Source organism: Acanthisitta chloris, unplaced genomic scaffold (genome assembly GCF_000695815.1).
Source record: "Acanthisitta chloris isolate BGI_N310 unplaced genomic scaffold, ASM69581v1 scaffold1052, whole genome shotgun sequence".
Taxonomy (NCBI): Eukaryota; Metazoa; Chordata; class Aves; order Passeriformes; family Acanthisittidae; genus Acanthisitta; species Acanthisitta chloris.
In genome coordinates this window covers 33248-55814 of record NW_008660815.1, presented here as the reverse complement: position 1 = coordinate 55814, position 22567 = coordinate 33248, and the positions used below count along the sequence as shown (strand labels likewise).

Below are 22567 nucleotides of genomic sequence, written 5' to 3'. Positions count from 1 at the left end.
ACTCACTAGCATTACTCTTGCCCAGAGGAACTTCAGATAGCTGTGCTTTGTGTTGGAGCTTGTTGCCCTTCCAGTGTTGCAGTGGACTGGGACTGCTGAGTTTTTGTAGGTGCTGATTAGATCTTCCTATGTGCAGTTTGCATGTTACTGGTCTGTTTTGTTCATGACTCAGTAATCTAGAACCAAAGGGAGACTTGGTTGCTGAGCCATGGGAAGGTTTTAGTTGTGTTGCTGCTCTCCCATTGGTGCTTTTTGCATAAAAGACAGTAAGAGCTGAGAGTGTGCTGCACCAAATGCTTCTTGCAGCCACCAGAATAGTGGAGTCCCTGAGGAAGGATAATGAAACCTCCTAATAGAAACACTTGTCAGTTCATTCATAGAAAAGTGATAGCTGATAGCTGGTTTTGTGGTCAGTAGTTCTACTTCTGCCTGCCGACAGGAGAAACTTGTGCAGTGATGTTCTGAATGCATTTTCAGTTTTATGTCCTGGCTTGAATCTGCAGTTTGGTGATTCAGACTTGTGGATTCTTCTTTTTTGAGGGGAGTGAGCTTGTTTCTGCTTGAACTTGGGCTGGCTGCTCCATGAGTGAGCAGGCTGACATGGAGTAATTACTCAGGTGTAATACATCCATCTGCCTGTTGCATCAGCAACAGAATTCTCTTGCACTCAGAGGAAAAATAAAGAGTCCCACTTGAATAATGAGATAGTGTGTTTGGCAGAGAGAAACTCTGCTGTCAGTCCTAGGAAAACACAAATTTGGATTCCAAAATAATTTTCACCACAAAAAAGAAAAGACTGTCAAACTTGGGAGTATCATGTTTTTAGGGTGAGATGAGGAATATGCATCACCTTGGAAGAGCTGCCAAAATCAGTGGCGTTCTGGAGAAGAATGGCTTGGTAGTTCTTTGAAATAGTTGGTCATCTCTGATGTAATTCACAAAAAAAGTGTTTCACCATTCAAGTCTGTCAGAAGGAATTGTCAGTTTCTGTAGAAATCTGTCCATTTTTCAGGTTTGTTCTGCTGCTTGGGGGCGATCCCCTCTGTAGGGTATGAAAGTGGCAGGTGTAAAGCTGCATGGTCTGTTAGAGGTGTGTGTTTCATCATGAGGTGCAGTTTGGTGTGTGGCTGGGTGATGTAGTGGAGTATTTTGTCAGTCTAGTGCTGTGCAGGCTCTGAACACGTGTCTTCTGTCTGTCCACAGGGCATTGACTCTGGGAGGAGGACTGCCACATCTGGAACACCTTAACCTCTCGGGCTGTCTCTCTGTAACTGGTGCAGGCCTGCAGGATTTGGTTTCTGCATGCCCTTCCCTGAAAGATGAACACTTTTACTACTGTGACAACATTAACGGTAATGTCTTTTTATGAAGATGTGATGCTTTACTGGGGAGCCATGTCTGGTTTAAGGACAATTTTTAAGACAGAAAAAACCACTAAAACCCCACTGGGGTTTTTTTTTTTTTTTTAAATGACTATGTAGCACTGAGTTTCACAGATTAATTATGAAATGACAGCTGTTAAGTCAGTTTTTCCTCATTTGTTCTTTTGGGGTTTTTGCTTGACACTAGTACAATTCTGTATTACCTAGGAAAGCATTTTTAGTCCCTGTATCTTGTAACTTAGATTTGCATAAGTAATAGGGGCTAGAAAGTAAGTCTCTATAGCTGCTAATACACACTCTCCATATCTTCCCTGTAAAACATGTAGTTGTGTGTTCTCTTCATGGTCTTAATCTCTTACAGACATTTATCAGGTTGATTCCAAAGCAATGACTTTTAAGAAAGGAGTAACTTGCTTTTTACCTCCCATATTGCACGAGGTTTGGTACAGGATATTTTTGACATCAGATGTCCTTATGGAAAATGTAATTTAGTTTTTTCTGGTTTTGCTTGAGTCAGTAACTTAGGGATGGATCTAAGCTGGAGAAGGATCTGGATAAATGCATGAAGGACATTAATGGTGCAAGTCTTTTCAGTGTTTACCACACTGGAGTTCAGTCTATTGTGTTAGGTCCAGTAAGCACTCATAGCATTTGAGGTAGGAACCATGGTTTGACTTGTATTCCATGTGTGAATTTAAAGCAGGTAAGTGCAACACAAGGGAAGGGAAAGGAAAAGTTCAGAGGATTATGAGAGCTAATTGTGTGTAAGACAAAATTGTATTCCCTGATAGTTCATGGTGTCCAGCTCAGTAATTTGCACCCATATTGAGAATCAGCCCCAACCAGGGTAGTGGATGCCAGAGCTTTGGTACTGCAAGTAAATCTGTACTGATATTTGGGTTTTCAATCCATTGAAATTGATACAAGATGATGCATTTGGATTGGATCCTAATATTAGAAGTTAAAGTTTTAAATTGTATTTTGCTTCCATATTTTTTGCACTTTATGCACTTTCTGGACACTGCTTTTCTTTTGAGACACTTGCTTTTTATTATTTCCTGCCATTCCATCTAGACTACAGCTTTAAAAAATGCATTTTTCTATTGTTTTTCATTTCAACCTGAAAATTTTAAGGTTCCTTTTTTAAAATCCTTTATGGACTCTCCTTGTATTATGTTGAGTTTAAAGAGGTCTTCAAAGACCAGTTAAAAGCCTTTTCCTTTTATGTCTGATTCATTGCTACTTTTCTTCTGTTTGTACTTCTGTCAGTAATACCAGACATAAAGTTCTGGTTTGTCTTCAGATACTTCTGGTTTTCTGTCTGTCCCAAAGATACAGTATGTCATCTTAGTATTAGTTTACAAAGCCCAAATCTCTGTGTGAGAGAGTCCAAATCTCTGTCCACCACTTCAAAGCTTGGCTGTTCCATAGTATCCTCAAGAAATTGTTTATATTTAAACAGAAGATTTTTGAATTATTCTATAAAGTTGTCCTGATCCTCTTCCTGTTTATTTCCTTCCTTTTACTGCCTGCTGGAAGCTGTGGGGCTATAAGCTCTGCTTGTTTCTGTAAATCATCATACATGGGTTTGGTCCCACAGTTACCCCTGTAGAGAGAAATTGACAGGATAGTGAGGCTGTGATGGTCTGACTTTTCACATCTGTCGAGAAGTAGTAGCATCTTAAAAGTTTGTGGTTGTTTTCTTTAAGAATGGAGTTGATGATAAAAACTTCCATTCTGAAATGGAAAATAATCTTTGTAACTGAATCCCTTGCAGTTTTTTCTGGATGTTGTTCCTTGTATTTTCACTCAAATTTCATTGTGATAAGGCTATTCAGTGTGAAACTGATGATGCCTTTTTTCGTTCTGTGGGCAGCAGGATTCCTGCAACAGCTATTTCTGTATCATTTTGTACAAATTGAAAGAGGGGAAAATTTAGGTTAGATATTAGGAACAAATTTTTTCCTGTGAGGGTGGTGAGACACTGGCACAGGTTGCCCAGGGAGGTAGTAGAAACCCCAACCCTGGGAGTGTTAAAAGTCAGGCTGGATGAGGCCTTGAGCATCCTGGTCTGGTGGGAGGTGTCCCTGCCCAGGGCAGGTGGGATTGGGACTAGATGATCTTCAAGGTTCATTCCAACCCCTAAAATTCTATGATTCTGTGATTTGGCATTTCTGAAGAGGGAAAGCAGTAGGTGTTTCCTTTAACACAATCCATATCTGAAGCTCTTTGTTTATTTGCATGTTTGTAGATTGTATTACTAACTGCTGCACAAAGATTACTGATCTGTAAGCATGGAGAGAATAATTGCGTAATTTTCTTTGCTCACCAGCTTGTCAGTGATTGTTTTCGGGGAAGGAGAGGTGTGTTCTGGGATCATGTTGGAAAACCTGTCAGTCTTGCAGAACAAAATACGGAGCCAGCAGCAAGGAATTTAGCCATCTTTGAATAATAAAGATATGACTTTGTATAAGGTCTTTACTTTTACCTGCAGCCTGTTTTAAGATTTATTTGGTTTTTCCTGTAAGCACTGAGCCTGATGGGACACCTTACACACACTTCACTGGTATTGCTTTGGGGAGGGCTTGCTGGACTTGTTTGGTAGGCACACTGGGAGCAAATTTTGTGTTCTCAGCAAGTGCAGGTCTAACCAAAGCTGCTCTACCTTTTTTAGTGGGCCAGAACTAGAAAGGTAGAGCAGCTATGGTTAGCTAGTTGTGTCTGAGTCACAGACTGCTGTTGCACACTAGTAACCTGAATCAGTTTTTATGAGCAGAGAGCATGAATTTGTGCACACTTTCAGATCTTTGTTCTGTTTGCTTACTGTTAGTTTGACCTCAGTTTTTGGTTTGCTTATGAATGTTTAGGATCTCTCCTTATGTTTTGCACAATGCTGGAGGCCTGGAGTTAGATATCCCTCAGCTGCAGCTGAAAACAAATCTGTCAATATACAGAGCTTCCAATTGCTGATTTAATTTAGTATCTAAAACAAATTTGGTTGTAGATCGCACTGCACTCAGTAAGAAGAGTTTAATGTTTGAGCTACCTCTTGCCACTGAGAAGTTTTCATTTTCCTCAAGGCTGTTTTGTCCACCTTTGTCCATTTTTCTGACTGCATTCCCACTTTTAAAGCCTGGAGTAGTGTCAGCTGTGGGATTAGAAAATGGGGCTCCCTAAAGAGCAGCAGTAGCTCTTTGCAGCTTTCAAGTATGATTCAGTTTCTAGAGGTTTTTTAATGATGTAGTCCTCAGGTGCTGTAATTAAAGAAATAGGGCATTAATGAAATAACGTTGTGGTGATTCTGAATATTCACTCTTTACTTCTGGCATTTAGAATGCTGTTGGTCATAGCTGATCTGTCTTTCAGCAATGGACCAAGACTTTGCAATTTATTTTTTTTTGAGATGTATGGAACTATGTGCAGATTTATGTGGGAGTGCAGTGTTGTTAGATTTCAAGAGTTTGGTCACTTTTTAAGTTCTACAGATAACCAAGGTGCTCTCGTAAATCTCTGTGTAACTTTACCAAAGGCTGATAGAGATCTAGAGACTTACTAAACTCAGATTTGAATTAAATATTGCCTTTATATGTTTATAAAAGCTAATGCTTAATTTGTTCACTTTTTTGGTAATTACCTTGTAATGTATTACTGTTGCTGCATTTCCATTGAACACATTTGTAGTGTTCATGATGGATCCTCTTGCTGGTGGTGGCTGTGGAAAAAATTGTCTCTCCTTCCCTCCTTTGCTTTCCTCCCAGCTCATCCTTACTGCCTTCCTGTGGCCAGCATTAGTCTTTTTGTGTGGCTACTGGGTAAACTCAATCAAGACCTGAGGTAGCTGAAAGCTTCCTTTTTTCCTTTCTTTTTCTAGATGGGTCAGGGCTCCATCTTGGTGTAAAGCACATGAATGTTTCTGCTGCCATAGGCAAGAGCTAGAGCAGCTGGCTGAAAAGCTGTGGTGGTGACAGCCAGGTGCCCTGGCTGGAGTGATTATTTCACCATGGTCTTGGTCTGTGTTGTCACGTATTCTTGGTGAAATGCCAGACTTTTCTAGGAAATTTTGCCTAATTTTTCTGTTGCTAATACATGTCACAAAATGGAGTAATGAACTAGCTGTGTTCCTCTCTTACACTGCCCAACGTGTTCATGTGTTCACTGTGACTAAACAGGCTGCACCTCTATTCTGAGTCACCTAAGCATCTGATAATCAGATGAACATGTAAAGAGCATTACAATAATCCAGTTTAGAAGTAACTAAACCAGTAACGTAGACTGTGGCAGGTTAGATGAGAAGCTGATTAACTTTGCTTTCCCAGATGAACCATCCCAAAAAACATTGAATTTAAGCAGTTACTGCTAGCACTGATTAAGCCTTCACAGTCAGTAGAAGAGGTTTGGTCTCCCCATCTTAAGGAATGTGTGTAATGGAGTTAGAGAAGCTAGAGAAGAGGCCTGCTAAAAAGTTAGGGAACTGAACAGCTGTCTTATGTGGAGACACTCAAAAGGCTGGAATGTTTCAGTCTGGGAATGAGAAGGCTGAAATGGGATGACTGTTTACAGAACTGGGAAAGCTGTAGATAAGGTGAATGTGCAACAGGAGCTCTCCAAATTCTGCAGTGTTAGAGCTCAGGGACAGTGGAGGAAGCAAGTAGGCAATTGATTTAAAGCATGTAGTGTAGTAAATTTCTGGAACTTGGTCCTGTGGGGAATGGTGGAAGCAGTCAGTATCAGCAGGTTTGAAAAGAGGTTTAAAAGAATGCATGCACAACTGAGCCATAAACAAACACTAAAGGGAATGGGATTCAGTGTCCCTACTGCAGCAGTTGGAGCTGCTGGGAAAACATGTAAGGTATGCATGATAGACTTACATCACCTCCCCAGAGAACACCTGGTGTTGCCAGTGATGAAGGTAGTGTGAGATGGAGCATTGGTCAGACCTAGAGGGGCAGTTTGTACATTCCAGTTATGAGCACGAGGAATAACATTCTTAAAATGAGCAAGAAAAGGATGGAAAACATTATTGAAGTACTGAGTATTCCCTTCCTTGGGATGTTGTGGTTCTGTACATTTTTGTCAACGAGCATTTTGCTAGAAATGTGACAGTTGCTTCAAAATCACTGCTGTGCTGCTTAGCTGTGGCAATGATGAGGAAGGTCAGCTACGACTTGGAAAATGCTGCTGCACAGAACATGCTCTGCTAACCCAGCTGTTCAGAAGCACCGAGTCTCCTTTCTAAAGGACTTACGAAGAGGCTTTCAAACTCTAGCTCGTAAGTGACTTGGAGGATCAAAATTTAGCTCAGGTGAATGAAAAGATTTGTAAAGGAAAATGAGTTTATTGACAAATGAAAAGTTGGTATTTTGCATAGTGTAACCGTTGTCCTTCGTTACAGTTTCTGGTTGGTTTTATTCAGTCTCGTGCATGTTAACTTAATTACCTCGTAGAGTATTACTTATTGGCGTGTGGCATGAAGCAGAAAGCTGATTTTCAGACACTAGGGTCTTGGAAATTAATTGAATTATGCCTCAAAATTACTGCTTAAGGGAGAAAAATCCCAAGCCAGATATGGCATGGTGCCCTAGTTCATTACAAGATTTTGTTAGTCTTTCCTGAACACATTAAAACCACCTGAAATATTTGTTGATTCGTCTCTCACACAGAGAGGGGAAATTTGGGTTGTCCTGGTTAGGTTTTTATCAGCTTGTTTTTGTTAACTTGGCAACCCACTTCCAGTGTATGTTGTGTGGCAGAGTTCAGTCAGCCTGAGTGTAAATTCACAGCAGGAGTGGCAGGTTAATGGTTGGACTTGATGATCTTAGAAGTCTCCTCCAACCCTTATGATTCTGATTCTAAATGTGTCTTGTAGTAGGCATATGGCTGCAGGAAATAAAACCCTGTCCTAATAAATAAATACAATAGTTTATGATCACTTCAACATTTCAAATTAAAGGAATAACTGTATGTGAAGGTAAGTGGAGGTGGGTAGAATTACAGTGTTGGTTTGTACTTGTTCTTTCTGAATGGCTCATTTTTAGCCTTTTGGCTTCCAATAACTGCAGCAATGCTAAGGTGATTTTCTCTTGAGGTTTTGAATTTCCAGTCAGTGTGTGGCTAACCATGAAGTGTTCATGGAGAAAAAAAACTTCAAGGTTAAAAAGCTGTTTCCATTATAGCAGAAATAGTTTGGAGATTATGGTTTCTTCAGTAATGCCATGATGTCATCATCTGAATTTGAAAAAATGGGAATTAAATGTGGATTGTGAAAATACCCCTCGGTTCTGAAAGCTGTGAGAGCTTGCTTAAACCTGCTCAGTGTTGCTCATTGTACACTTATGTCATTCTGAATGTGGTATCTTTATGAGGCTAAGCTATCAGAGCAAAAATCCCTTGAAAAACACCTGTTCCACCTGAGGTTTTTATACCGTGACAGTACTGGCTGCTCTTCAGCCTTCATGGTGCTGAGTGAAGTGTAGTGCACTGTATGAAAGGAGACATTTTCTGAATCCCTAGATGATGAGAATTATGACTCTAAATCAATGGCCTTTTCTTCTTTTCACATTTGTTCTGTTTTTGTGCAGGTCCTCATGCTGAAACCGCCAGTGGATGCCAGAATTTGCAGTGTGGTTTTCGGGCCTGCTGCCGCTCTGGCGAGTGACCGCTGACTTCTGAGCTTTCAGTCTACTTCATTTAGCTGAGCAGGCTTCCCTTCATGCACTTTACTTACAGTTTGCATCTTGTGTTAACAATCCTTGGAGTGAGATCTGTTCTACTAGCCTGACCCTGCCCACACCTTCAGAATCTTAATTATGAGTGTACTGTACGGTGTTGTAACAATCTCACAATCTCATCTGGTTTGAAGGGTGTTGGGGTTTGTTTTACATAATTTGGGGAAGATGGGAAAACCTTCAGATTTTTTTTTTTTTTAATGCCACTTTCTTCCAAGTTTGGCACTTAAATATACTTTACTGGATTATTTTGTGTTAGGTGATCTTTTTTTTTTAAAAAAATTTTGAATCCACACTTAAATATACTTTACTGGATTATTTGTGTTAGGTGATCTTTTTTTTTAAAAAAAATTTTGAATCCGTAAGTACAATATAAACCTCTGCAGAGAATCTGAATTGTATTGTTTGCATTTGGGTAACAATTACACATCTTTAGGAGCCTTGTTTCTTCCCCTTTCCTCTCATCCTGAAGTCGTTCTTTATATTGCAAAATTAGGGAAATTCCCACCTTCCTTTTGCATTTGGTTTTGTATTTGGGCTTGAAAGACATACTCAAATAAAACGTTCCCACCAATAACAAACGTATTCAGCAGTTGAATATCTGTGCTTTTAAGGTATGTGCCATGCCAGGAGGCTGCAGAGATTGGGTGTGTGGGTGGGTGTTGAGGAGCTGGGAACTATGCAGTACATGTGGGAGTTTCGGTTTGGGTTTTTTGTTCCCATGGCTGTGTTAAGTTGCTTTTCTGAAACAAACAGCTTCCAAGGAAGTCAGTTTTCATTAATCTGAACTCCGTGGAAGACAGCAATACTTCTTCCCCCTTGCTTTGGTATATAAAAGGATCCCCTTCATCTTTGTGATGAGTGAAACCTGCACCAGGTAGAGACAAGTAGTATATAAGTAGGGTGTGAGTGTGTGTGGAGTGAGCATTGCAGCCTGTGTCACACTGCAAACTTCAGTGGCCACCTGCTCATGAGTGGCACAGTTGCAGGTTGTGTTCCTCCCCAGCAGAGAGGTGGCAGCTTTTGTAGAAGGCAAACCAGGTTTTCCTCCCCACCCCCAATCCTTCCTAATTTTTAAAGCTGACACTATACCAAGCTAGTAATTTTTACCTGTTGGTAAATTGGATAAATTGTTTTGAGTAGTATTTATTTAGGGCAGCAGTCATGGTGACATGTGTAGCTTTCAAGATTCCTGGTGTCTGGGAAGGCACTGTGCAGGCAGAGCTGGAGATACAGTAAACATCATGTTTTGACACCATCTTGCTCCCACTAAAACTGAGGAGGAGTAAGGTAAGAAAAACACTAGTGGGTGGAGAGTTGGCTGTTCATGGTTAAGAGCTGACCAAGGGCCAGAGGCAGAATGTTCCATGCTCAGTTTGAAGCCTACAGAAGGGGTATCAAAGGACACATTGTTCCAGCAGCTGCTGCTTCAGGTAAAGCTGCATTAAATGTACTTTGGTGCCCTAAGGTTAGGGCTGTACGTTGCTGTTTGAGCGAGGCTGACCGAGTCCTGTGTCCAGTTCTGCTCTCCTCAGTGCAAGAGGGACATGGAGCTCCTGGGGCAGGTCCAGCAGAGGGCAACGAAGATGATTAAGGGACTGGAGCAACTCTCTCATGAGGAAAGGCAGAGAGTGCTGGGCCTGTTCAGCTTGAGAAGAGGAAACTGAGAGGAGACCCCTCATTAATGTCTGTAAGTAGCTAAAAGGAGAGTGTCAAGAGGATGGAGCCAAACTTGGCTCAGTGGTATTTAATAGGTAACTCTGAACGAGGTTCACAGTCTCAGCTCAAGAACAATTTAATTTTGATATTTTGACAAATGTTTTTCCTAAGCTCAAGCCACTGTCATTTTCACTTGTAAGAGTTTGATTAGCAAGATAACTGCAGGAAAAGGATATATATTTGTACCACTAGTAGCAGTTAGCAGCACTACTTACATACTAGTGAGTGAATTTGCTTTTTAGTAAATTATTCTTTTAATAATCTTTTACTTGCAAGTTTCATAACTTGCAGACAAGGACTTCATACTCCACAGCAATTTAATCATATTCTTCTATAAAAGGAATGTGCTTCCAATAAATACTTATTAAATCATTCGTCTTTAACTTCTTTAGAAAATGTTGTCTCACACCTCTAAATGGTGCTGGCATTATAGAGACACAATATACTGAGTAGAAGATGAAGTAGCCTCTTAAAAATTGAAGTATGGCCTTTACTGATGGCTCTTTGATATACAAAATTTTTCACGGATAAAAATTCAGGACCTCAGGTACAGAAAAACTATTTTTATTTACAAGTGTCCTTGAGGAGGAGGAAGGTCTGTAGATAAAATAAACTGACTGGCTAAAACACAGTCTTCAAGTGATTCCAAAGAAACTTGGAATGTTGCTATATGTGGGCATGTGTAACACTTCTAAGTGTGACATCCCACTGGGAGTCAGACTATAAAAATCACCACCCCTTAGTACTAGAATTTTACACTGTCTGTCTGTAGTATCAGCAGTTGTAGGGCAAATAAAGCTACTAAGAATCAGGCCCTCACTGCATTTTAAAAATACTTGGGATAGCTCAAATCAGCAGGAGGAGAAATCTGTCATATTTACACCTATATAAGCACATTTATTGCAATATTCTGACTGGTCTATATTACCCATTCCTCACAAGTGAAGCAACATAAACCCATACAGAGAGAACATTTTGGGGATAAGCATGGACATACACAGCTAGAGCAAATTCAACATTGGAAACATCAATGGTATGAACTCCTGTGCTGTGTACAGCTTCGATTAAAGGTCTGACCTCAGAATATGGCATATGAATAGGAAATCCAGAGACCTGGGAGGGAAAAAAGAGGAAAAAAAATGTAAGAACAAAAGGTGAAGGACCTGAATATATACATGTTTTAAAAATACATTTGTTACCCATTGCTGGCCTGAGGAGATGCAGTAAAAAAGCTTATTTTTATTTTAGTACCACCTCCCTCTTTCACATATTCAGGCAAGCTTCTGACATTCTTCCTCTTTAGTCTGGTTTAAGTTTGAAGATGTCTAGAAATCCACTAGAATAAAGAACACATAGAGCAGAACTTTGCTGCTTTTCTGCCTCTTGGTTGGTTTTAAATAACTGAGATGGCAAATGCCTCCTGCCCATCCTAAATTTCAGGTCCAACAGGAACTGAAACCTCAGCTCATTTTGGAAGTGGCCGGAGCTGGGTGCAGTACTGTCACCACAGGTGTTTCACAGGGAAAGCAGAGGAAGAATGCACTAGTGGCTGAAGAGAAAACTTCAGTAAATCCTCTTCTGTCTTTAAAGAGTAGAAAATTGAACTAAAGCATGTTGTTGCATGGGCTCCTGCATCTCTAAGTAGGCTGTGTGTAGCACTCCCTGGCACTGAGCAGCCTTGAGAGCTGCTGCACCACTCGGCTGGTGCAGGGAGACAGCTCTGGTGTTTATGCATTGAAGTTACTGCTGTGGAGCAGCAACAATACAAGAACATTCAGCTGAAAGTTTTTACCTGCAACATTACAAATTAAAACAGGATCATCACTCCACTCTGTAAATACTACGTTGATTTATCTCTGGTATAAAAGCTCTTGTGAAGTTTTGTAGTAGAGGACATAAATAGCCTATGACACTTCCATACCATAGAGCAGTGATACTAAATCCTAGGGATTTAAATTCCTGCTCTATGCACAAGTTATTTGTGTTCACAACTGTACCCTGTAGTCTCCCAGCTGTTTTTGCAGCTCTGCCTGATGATCATCTTCTACGTCTTTGCCTTGGTTTTGTTCCAGCAGCGGCAAAAAGTTACGCAGGGTAGAGGTACAGTATCTGTTCCAGCGAGTTGGGCGTGTTGGTCTCCATTCCATAATCTTATCTTTTAACATTCTTTCAAGCCTGCAATAAGATAGACTATTACAACTCTAGTATTTATTGGACATCTGAACTGATCTCCCTTGGCAGACAGCACAGATTCTGGGGATCACAAATTACCTCAGTTACTGCTAACCAGAAGTGCAGGAAAGCAACACCAACACAGGTGGGGTGGTGCCTGCAAGGTCAGTAACAGCATGGAAGGCCAGGGGCTTATTTATAAACCCTTTTAGTTCCTCTCATCCCTCCACAGCATTTTGCTTATTGGAAAATGTACAGCGATTGATCAGTTGGCAATCTCTACTGAAGAGAGAAAATTAAGCCCGGAAACAAGAGCTTCTGATTTTTTTTTAAGGCCATTCTCAATTCCTAGCAGGTTTTTAGGACCAAGGTGTGCATATGCTCTAGTGACCAGCACTGAGAGCTTTTGCTTTGGGGGTAGAATTACCTGCTCTGTAGTTCCATGGCAGCAGCCTTATCTGAATGCTGGTAAACTAATTCTTCAGGCTAAGCAATAAATAAAACAAGTATTAAACTGTGCAATCTCTTCTAGCTATACACCAGTGTAACTTCAGGAGTTATTGCCTTGATGATACACAAGTTTACTATTATGCAAAAGTAATGTATTCTTTAGTAGAGACATTGATAAAAATATTAAGTAGATAACTGTGTGTAATGCTGAGGTTTTTTTCTTCTCAGTAAACTTCAACCTCTTACACCTTTGGTAACTGTAGAGAAATTTTTGGGTTTTCACTAAGGAAGCTCATACAGCTTGAAAAAATGCCTTCTTAGCCATAACACAACAGTTGGCATTTTCTTTATAATACAAAGCTACTGCTTTAGATATGTTTGTTTTAAAGATTTGTCCTATTCACTGAGATCCTACATGGATAGTTAGAGGATAAGAGCTGTGCCTTCATTCTGTGTAAAACTAAATTTCTGCAGTGTTCCTGCTTTCATTTTTATATAGGAATGACTGGGAAATCTCTTTAGAATCTACATATATAGAACTTAGTGTCTCCTTCTTTACACCAAGTCTGTGCTGTCTCAACCCCTCAAACTGAGCTGGCAATAGATCCATCAATACCTGAACGCTGGAGAGACTAGGGAATGGCAAATTTCTTGAAAAGAAAGACTTCCACTGTTTTGGTCTGTTGATATCAAAGCTCATCCTTGCTGGGGAATCATATTCTTGAATATTAAACCAAATCTATAAGAAAGCAATTTTGTTTTAGCTTTTAGCATATAATCACAGCTATGGATCACATTCCACTTACACAGCAATAAAATAGCACATCATGTTGACCTTCTGTAGCAATTACCACTGAGTTCTTAACGAACAAGGCAAACTGGTATAGTCACAGCTGATGTGCAAGTTCTGCATTCTTGCATCAAAAGGAATAGTGCTGGTTTGTTGTGTTCTGGACTTCTGAGAAAGGACTGAAACCAGTGTCTGCAGTTATTACTGTCTGCAGTTGGCAACTCTTTCTGCTGAGTCTTTTTTTCTCTAGCATTTCTTTTTCAGCACTTCATCTACTCTGCACCGTGACAGTTTTTATGCTTTCAGAAAAATTCTGCCTTTACCATTGCTTCAGCATCACACAGTGTTGACTGCAGTATACTCCAAAGTTCCTTCTGCTGTTCTGAGCTGCATTCCCACCCCTCTAGATTGCTGCACAAGTCCTTTCTGAATTCTGTGCAGCTGTAGCTGTGATGTCTGGTAGCTGCTGCACCCCAGCACCATTACTATTTCAAGCTTATCTTGCAGAATATAAGCAAATATTGCAGATACACAAAGCTCCTGTGTACATTTTGTCATAAAGGTGAGCCCACATACTGAACTCTCCTTCTTTACAGACATTCATTTGGTCTGTGTTTGAGCCTAACCTGAAGCATGCAAGCACTGTAGGATTCTTGTTCAAACAAGCTTTAAATTTAGGCCACCCAGTTGGGAAATATGTAAGTAAAACCCAGCAACAAAAATTATATTAACCCATGTCTTAGAATAGAACCATAGAATCATCAAGTTTGGAAGAGACCTCTGAGATCATTGAGTCCAACCATTAACCTGCCACTCTGCTGTAACCCCTAAACCTTAAACCTCCAGCACCAGATCCAGACTCCTCTTAAAATACTTCCAGGGTTGGTGACTCCACTACCTCCCTGAAAAATATTTCAGTGCCTGGCCACCCTAAGAGGGAAATTTTTTTCCTAATATCTAGTCTGAATCTCCTCTGTTTCAGCTTATGACTGTTCCCTCTACTCCTCTCACTGCAGGACTTGATCCACTTACATGCTGATAAAAAATTTAAAAATCTTTCTTATTTTAAGTATTTAAAGTAGCTGTAAAATCTACTTAAGACTGAATAAAATCACTAATAACATGATAGCCTAAATATTGTTACAGGGATGCATAAATGATGCATAAGGTCAAAAAAATTATCAAGTTTCCATCTCTTATGTGTATAGAAATGTGACAAGAGTGGGTACACTTACATTATCAGAGCTGATCAGGCAATACACGTTTTGTAAAGGGCAGAAAGTATCATACTGTCCATAAAAACGTCCTGTACTGGGATTCCAAATTACATACTGACTTTGTTCCAAAGTTAATACATATGCAGTTGGTCCCTAGGAAGAAAAGAAAAGGAAGTATGAGAAAGATGTTTTAAGACTGGCTACAAAGACAATATGCTTTGTGTTCTTTGAAATACTAAATGTTTACTGTGAGACTGATAGTGCTCTTTGGGGTAAACTGCTTGGAAGAATTTACAGGTTCATTACAGTTCAACACTTAGATAATAATGTTCTCTCTGTCTGTTCTGTGGCAGAGAGAAATGTTAGACATACACAGCCCTGAGCCATTCTCAAAATACAGATTCTGAAAGTTGTCTCAGTTCAGCTACAAACCAATGTGGAATTCCATGTATTGGAATGCTTACCAGATGTCACTTCAGTATCAGCATGTCCTACTTGGCTACTGCCATAGCTCTCAGCCATGGCAGTCTTGAAATACCTGGAATAAATCCCCTCCTTACAGAATGCATAAGCTGAATGCTTTATTAAGGACTACCATCTCCATCAGATTTTGAGTGAAAGGAATGTACCTGAGTTCCTGTCACTGCAGTATCTCAGAATGTGCTGAAGAAAATAGTTTGGACAAAGTTCTCTTCAGCAACAAAACTTTAACATGTGCTTGGTAATTTGAGATACTAATAGTGGAAATTTGCTTTATAAACAGCCTCACCATCTGCACTATGAGGGCAACAGCTACTACCAGTTGAAGCATGGAAAAAACCCAGACAATATTTACACTAAGATATACTTTCAACATTGTTTTCTTCTCTGAAAAGAACTGGTTCCCAGCATCAATGTTTGGATAACATCTTTGGCAAAACATCCCAGCAAGAAACAACTGCTGGTGGGAACCAAAGGCTTGACAGAAAAAAAGTTTTTACTCAGGCCAAATGAAAAAATGCTCTTACCTCAGGAATGGCATTTCCAGTGATAAGCCAGGCTTTCTTCCCCATGCCAAGAAAATAATTACACAGGAGCACAGCATGTTCTTCCTCATCGCCCGCCAGAAGATAAAGAAATTGCTAATTAAGGTATAAAACCAAAAAGAGTCTTTCTAAGGCAGTTATCAACTTACAACATTTGATAATGCTCCTTAACACTTGTGAAGCAAAGAGCACTCAGACAGCAACTCATCTTTACTGTTCATTTGTCACTGCTTCAACAGGCAGGATGGACAGTGAAAATCCATGAGATCTGAGATTTTATCACAAGAACAAACATCTTTGGCTCTTTAATTATTCTGAATTTTACTGAAAAATTCTGAGATAAAAACAACATCCATGATCAATGATGTTTGCTGCTATTTTATAAATGACAGGATTTATGTGGCAGAGAAGACTAAATATGCCACTACTGCTGACAGTGCATGCCATGCTTTTTTCTACAGCTCCTTGGAACTACAATGATCCATTTTAAGACTTTCTTTAAGTCATTTTAAGCCCATCAGTCACCACCTTTCACTTGTGCATTCCTTTCACTTGTGCATGACTAGCCTCTATGGTTTATAGCAGAATAAACAGGAGACACTTTAAAGCCCTAAGTATTCTTAGCTCACTGCAATCTATCAAAGGTAAAATTTTTGGCTCATATCAGGATCAGCAACTGTTCTCAAGCTTTGGTCCTCATTCTGTGAAATAAGTGGTCAAAGAAAAATAGTCCTAATAATAACAGAATCACAGAATAATTTAGGTATGAAGTGACCTCACGAGCTCATCTAGTACAATCCCCCCCTGAAATCAGGGGTTGCTAGGATGTTACATCACATTCAAGAGGATAAAGAACTTCTGTTTAATGCATTGCTTACGTCTGATGTACTCCATAGATCACAGATTCCAGCAAATGACACAGTATCTGGCAAAAAAGGAATCAAAGCAACATATCGAGCCACCAGTTCCTACAAGAAAACAAAACAGAGCAAGTCATCCCTTTAAATCACAGAATTTAAGGGTTGGAAAGGACCTTACAGATCATCTAGTCCCAACCCCCTGCCCTGGGCAGAGACACCTCCTCACTAGATCAGGTTGCTCAAGGCTCATCCAGCCTGGCCCTGAACACGTCCAGGGTCGGTGCAATCACCAAGTCCCTGGGCAACCTGTGCCAGTGTCTCACCACAATATAGTATCACAACAATACAGTATTTTTTACATAGAAGTGAAGCAATAGTGCTGTTTCCACATATATCAATGACCAAACACTGAGTAACCTCGTTGCAGTAGCAGCTAGCTCATTTTAGAACTCGTATCAAAGACTGGTATGATTTACTCCCACTGAGGTTTGGCATAATTCTTTGTCTTTTAAAGCACAATACTCATTAACATACCTATTTTGTTCCCCCTGAGAAGACAAACATTAATTTACAGCATCATTACAGATAGACTCACTGTGTATCACACATGGTCATTACTACTTTATTTGGCATCTCTCATTTATCCTTTACAGAAAGCATAACTGTCAGCAGACACACAAAGCTTAGCTTATGAGCTTATGTGCACATGCAAACACACACACATCTTGAAATCTGTATCCCAGAAGCTTTACTGTCTTTTCTAAGTACTTACTGCTGCTGTTTGAGATCTATCTGGGACGGCATCAAGAAGCTCCTGTGGTGGATTCAGAGGTTTGATGTATCTGGTAATAAAAACTGTTTTCCCGTTGAGGTCAATTACAGTTGTTAGGCACTGTCGGCTTGGAAACTTTGATGTACATTCAGCTTCATATTTTTCTGCTGTCTGGAGCAGTTTCTCATCTTCTTGGGTATCAAGCTTCAAAAGACAGTAGAATTTATACAAAATCAGATTTATTTATAGTCTGGCTTAAGTCTTTACTATATTCAGCCTTTTTCACCACTTACATGAGCATAAAAAGAGCATAAAAATCTTTCCTAATAGCATTTTGAACTGTAGTATAGAGTTTTGCTTACAGACATATAGGTCAAGGTAATAGAAAACCAAGCAATTTGCATTTACTTACCAATGCCTATAATGAACTACAAGTTGTCTTAAAGCACTGAAAAAGGTAGTGGACGTTAAGGCCAAGTAAAACTGTGTGGATGAGATCTAATATCACATATTAATTTGAAGGTAAACAGTTATGGCTAAGTTCTAACCCCACATGCTATTCCCACAGCACTCCACTAAAACCACAGCTGAGGATGTGCATAAAATCCCAGTCATTTTTACATATATAATATTGCAACAAACTTGCACACAATGCCAAAATATTTGCAGAGAAGGTTCAAGCAATTGTTACATGAGTCCTTATAATTCAGACCTGTCTAAAATGTTTTAGATGAAATTTTCCCAAAGGAAATGTAGGGACTCAAAAGCACATATTAATTATATAAGAATGAGAATTATTTCCTTATATGTTCCCTAAGATGTCATCTTTTAAGGGTATTAGGATCAGTCCAAATAGTATTTTTCATCTACTTACATTCCTTATATACTTCTAGTGGTGCCAAGAATTAAAGCTCATCCTTCACAATATTTTTGTTCAAAATTTACCACTTTTTGGTACTTATTACCCTTCTCAAGCTAACCTGAGGTGGAACAGCTGGGCACTGCTCTGCAGCTAGATAGTGGTGATTCTTCTCAACCATAATTAACAGCAGAAAACTACACTCTCTGGCACTTTGTAAATTTAGATATAGCAATTCACTGCAAATATTACTGGCAAATAAACCATTACTATGCCAGAGTCAAGGAACACAAAGTCCAAAAGATTCCTGAATGGCACAAAACCAAGCTAAAATCTTAAACAGGTAACAGCAAGAGCATCTCAACTGATTTATTACTTCTGTACCTTCTTAAGCATTTCATTCATCTATATGGAGGTTCAGGAAGGACAGCAGGAAAGAGAGGAAGAATAAGGAAAGAAACAAAAAAGATATAACATTAACCAAAATTAGGCTTAGCATCCCAAAACATTACCTTCTTGGCCACCTGAGCACACTCCTGGCTCATGTTCAGCTCTCTATCTATCCAAACTCCCAGGCCCCTTTCTGCCTGGTGCTCTCCAGCCACTCTGTCCCCAGCCTGGAGCTCTGCATGGGATTGGTATGGCTAAAGTGCAGGACCCCAGCACATTTCTTTCCCAGAAACTAATTACTAAATGTGGAGATTAAGACTTCAAAACTCTTGGATAAGTGCTCATTTATTAAAGATACGTCAAGGCTGTTAAGCTTATATTTATGGTTTTGAGTCCTAGCAATAATCTTATAATTCAAGCTAAACAACCTTAAAGGCACCCATGACTGCACTTTATTAATTTTCTTTATTTTCAACAGTACTAAATTGTAACAACTCCCCCAGTATTGCATAAGAGTAATAAAACATAAGACCGGAGAGTTCCAAGACTATAATTTTAAGAGGAAAAAAGTGGGTTTAGAGTGCAAAAATTCTGTCAGACAGACATTTCTCTTAATAAACAACCTGTCTAATAAACAACCAGTGTAGCACTGAATTTAAAACAAATGAACTGCACGAAAAACATACATCCTTGATGTATGGATGTCAAACCTACTGCACACTGTTACATAAACTAGCAAGCTGTGTATGCATTTTAACCACATCTCTTTGTGGTTAGTGTAAGGCACTTCGGGTTCAGTACAATAACTGAAAAAAATAACAGCTGCTGTTTAGAAATTATTATCTTCAAGATCTAGAGGCATGAAGCCATAAATAATAAATGCTCTATTTGAACAGTATAAACACAGGAGTAAGAAAATACTGTTTGCACCTGCCACATCCTTTGCATCCACCGTTCACAAACACTCATGTGAATACTTTATTGTTTACAGAAGTACATGGAAAAACTGTATGCACAAATAATCAATGCAAATTTGCTTTCTATTAACATTGGATCCAGGTACCTGGTCAGAGTTGTTCCTCCTGCACTAAGTGTATATCTCACTCAATGGTGAACCCAATGAAATTGAACTGAGCTGTAAAATTCTAACTAAAACACTCTGAATTTGTATCAGCTTCCTTCTGTGTTTGTGTTCATGTCCTGTGGCACACTAAGCACACCTATTTATATGCATCCCAAGAACTGCATCCCAGGAAACAAAGAGGAAGAGTATGATGAATTACTGAGTAGTTACCTTCTCTCTGACAGACTCTCCAGGAATGAGCTGTGGTTCAATGGTAATAAACAGTGTTATATATGAGCCTTCACTCAGATGTCGCACGGAATCATAACCTCTCTCAATTCCCACGTTCTTTTCTTTGCTGTAGCCAAGGAGAACTGGAGGAATATTGACCTTAAATGTCCCATCAATCTAAAACAGAGAAATACTTCTCATTAGAAGCATAAAAGCAGATGTTGCTTCTCACATACACTTCCTACATGTGTTCAAATATTTTACTCTTTTGATTATTACTCTGAATTACAAAACTATAAAATGAGACTATGACATATTAATTAACTGTAGGCAAAACATGAGACATTTCATTGTTAAATGTATTCATTAAAACTAGATTTCAGCTTCTCTTCCATATTATGAATACTCATGTTTAACAAAATGGAAATCATACACACTGGTTTATAGAGCAAGAAAGAGTGCCAGACTGTCAAACAGCAATCTCCACATGGCTCTGTTTACCTGGAAAAATGGCAAAGTGGCAAAATACCAAGAGGCCTTTGCCTATGAGTGATGTTGGAATGATGCTCCAGCATCTCACAGATGAACCCCTTTCATGCAGAAGCTGCTGATGGTTCTTAAGTGCAACTGGAACTTGGCCCATTCAGCCAGCTCCCCCACAAAAGTGCTCTGATAGACTCACCAGCCCTTTCCACCTCCCTCTGCCACCACAAACAGAGAGTAAGGTCTTTCTGAAAGGTTGTGTGAGATAAGAGATGGCACACCCCACACTTGCTCAGGCAGGTTTCAACAGTGGAAGGGCACAGCTTCAAGAGAAAAGCAAAAAGATTAAGCTCCTGATCTGGCCAGAATTCAGATAACTGCTATCAGAAAGGATATCTTCAGTGGATGTGGAAAATGAACAGATGACTTACTGGGATGGCTCATCAAACACCTAAGAACAAAATTAAGTTTTGATGAGGAGAAAATGAAATAAATCACTCGAATTTCTGCTGCAGTAAATTAGAACAGGATGAAGAAATGGTTTACTTGCTACTGAAATTTAATTGTTTGATGCACCTTGATCTAACCACTGGGCTGATCAGGCTTTTTCAAATTCCATAAGAAATCCTGTTCCAATGAAAAGAATCTCTACTGCTGGGAAGATCTATACAGGCATCCACACTATACTTAGGGAAGCTGCAACACCACCTCGAAGAGTGTCACGACTGTATCTGACAGGAATTCTGGAGCTACTGTTTCTACAACAAAGAACAACAAGAAGTACAAAGAATTTGCTAAGATGTCCAAGTCTGTTACATGACATGTCTGCACAGAATGGCCAATATTCATGAAATCAGAGTTTTTTACTATTTACACCTTCTCTGAAGTCAATGAAAGCTTCATTCTATAGGGTACCACAACCCTCAAACAGATAAATTAACTGATTAACCTCCCAAGCTGAAGAGAGCACATTATTAATGATCTAGCAGATGCAAATAGACTAGCCCTGGTTAGATATACACAAAAGCAAATGCCTACAGAAAATGTCCTACAGCAATATTACAGTATCGTAGGACTATAGATGTGAAGAGTTAAGTTTCCTTAAACTAAGTCAAGGATGAGTGGCTGGACAGAAAAAAATAAATAAAGCCTTTCCCCTGTGAAGAACTGCATGTTTTACTACAAAACTGTTGGTACTTCTTGGAGAAAGCTTCTCTTGAAAGTTCTAAACATGGAAGAATGAAGGAATTGGGAGAGGCAAAGGTGAAAATCTGGTGATTCATGAGAAGTGTGAAAAAAGAAGTTCAGTCAAGTCTCCTATCACCTATCTAGGTGATATTTCTATTATTAGTTCACCTATCTAGGCTGTCCAACACCAGAGAGCTCAAAAGCCACTGAGAAAACCATCTAAAAAAATCTGCACTTTTAACCTCATTCCTGAGGGAAGTCAGGCTGCATTGTCACTGCAGTGTATGTTTTATCTCTTCTCCATTCAAAATGTTGAACTTACTGACAAATACTAACAAAATTCATGAAAAAACCTAACCCAGTGCTTTCAAAAAATAAACTAACAAGTACAGAGAAGATCATTAAACCTGACAGTCCATTACCAGCCCCTTTCCATTCTCCATTCTGTATTTTAAGATATTTACTCCAGGTGAAAACACTTACCCTGGCTTGGAAATATATGGTAGTAAATGGAATCTTAACAGATCCCAGCCAGTGCCTCTCAACATGAGTGTGGATTCCACTTCCTCTTTCAGGATCATCCTATTAAAAAGTTGCCCAAATTAACACCTTGTAGGACACTTTTATTTCCTTTAATTCAAACAACAATTTAATCAAGGCCTTAATCAAAATTCTGTATTAATAATTGACTGTGTCAGCTCCATTACTAGCACAGCAGTGACCATTCTAGATGCCTTTCAAGCATGGCAGGTGCTGAAAATATACAAGACCCTCACAGTCCATGATACAATGTACTTACACTTCAGGGTTCCAGTCCTGTCTGACCTGTGACAGAGAACTCAGAAATCTGACAAAGGTCCAGAAGAGTCTTATCAGACAAAGTAAATGAAGCTCTAGTCTTCTAATGAAATATTTTATTGGTATTTAAAAAAGCTTTTTGAAGGTCAAACTGTATGAAAGTTTAACTAAATGCTGTGGAATGGAAGTGTTGTTTTCATGTGCACTGCCTATCACAGCCTTCTGTATCTTGTATGATCAGCCCAGAAGTCACCTAAAAAAAATCCTCTAAAGGCTGGAGTGACATCTGAGTTTCAAGAGTATAGCTTTTTCCTCCTGCTTCATCAAGTACCATTTCAGTTTTGAGGACAGAATTCTGTTCTCAGTGCATTATTTATTTTTGGGTTGTATTTTCAAGAATGTTGAGTGCTGCTATTTTTGTGTATGCTAAATTGACTAGGAAA

At 39.4% G+C, this 22567-nt stretch overlaps 2 protein-coding genes across 2 annotated transcripts in view; one reads left to right on the top strand and one right to left on the bottom strand.

Annotated features, from left to right (window-relative positions):
• FBXL5 (F-box and leucine-rich repeat protein 5) overlaps positions 1 to 8397 on the top strand; it is a 20851-nt gene extending 12454 nt beyond the window's left edge. Inside the window, exons 9-10 of the mRNA XM_009069941.1 lie at positions 1204 to 1352; positions 7961 to 8397. Coding sequence (XP_009068189.1) covers positions 1204 to 1352; positions 7961 to 8037 — 226 coding nt within the window. The 3' untranslated portion in view covers positions 8038 to 8397. The remainder of the gene's footprint in view (positions 1 to 1203; positions 1353 to 7960) is intronic.
• A 2353-nt stretch (positions 8398 to 10750) lies between these two features.
• Positions 10751 to 22567, bottom strand: part of CC2D2A (coiled-coil and C2 domain containing 2A) — a gene marked incomplete at its 5' end in the record, with an annotated part of 43328 nt that continues 31511 nt past the window's right edge. The window contains 10 exon segments of the mRNA XM_009069942.1: positions 10751 to 10939; positions 11824 to 12001; positions 12426 to 12484; positions 13065 to 13187; positions 14474 to 14608; positions 15463 to 15576; positions 16359 to 16448; positions 17113 to 17316; positions 19656 to 19832; positions 21810 to 21908. Of these exon segments, the coding sequence (XP_009068190.1) occupies positions 10751 to 10939; positions 11824 to 12001; positions 12426 to 12484; positions 13065 to 13187; positions 14474 to 14608; positions 15463 to 15576; positions 16359 to 16448; positions 17113 to 17316; positions 19656 to 19832; positions 21810 to 21908 (1368 nt within the window).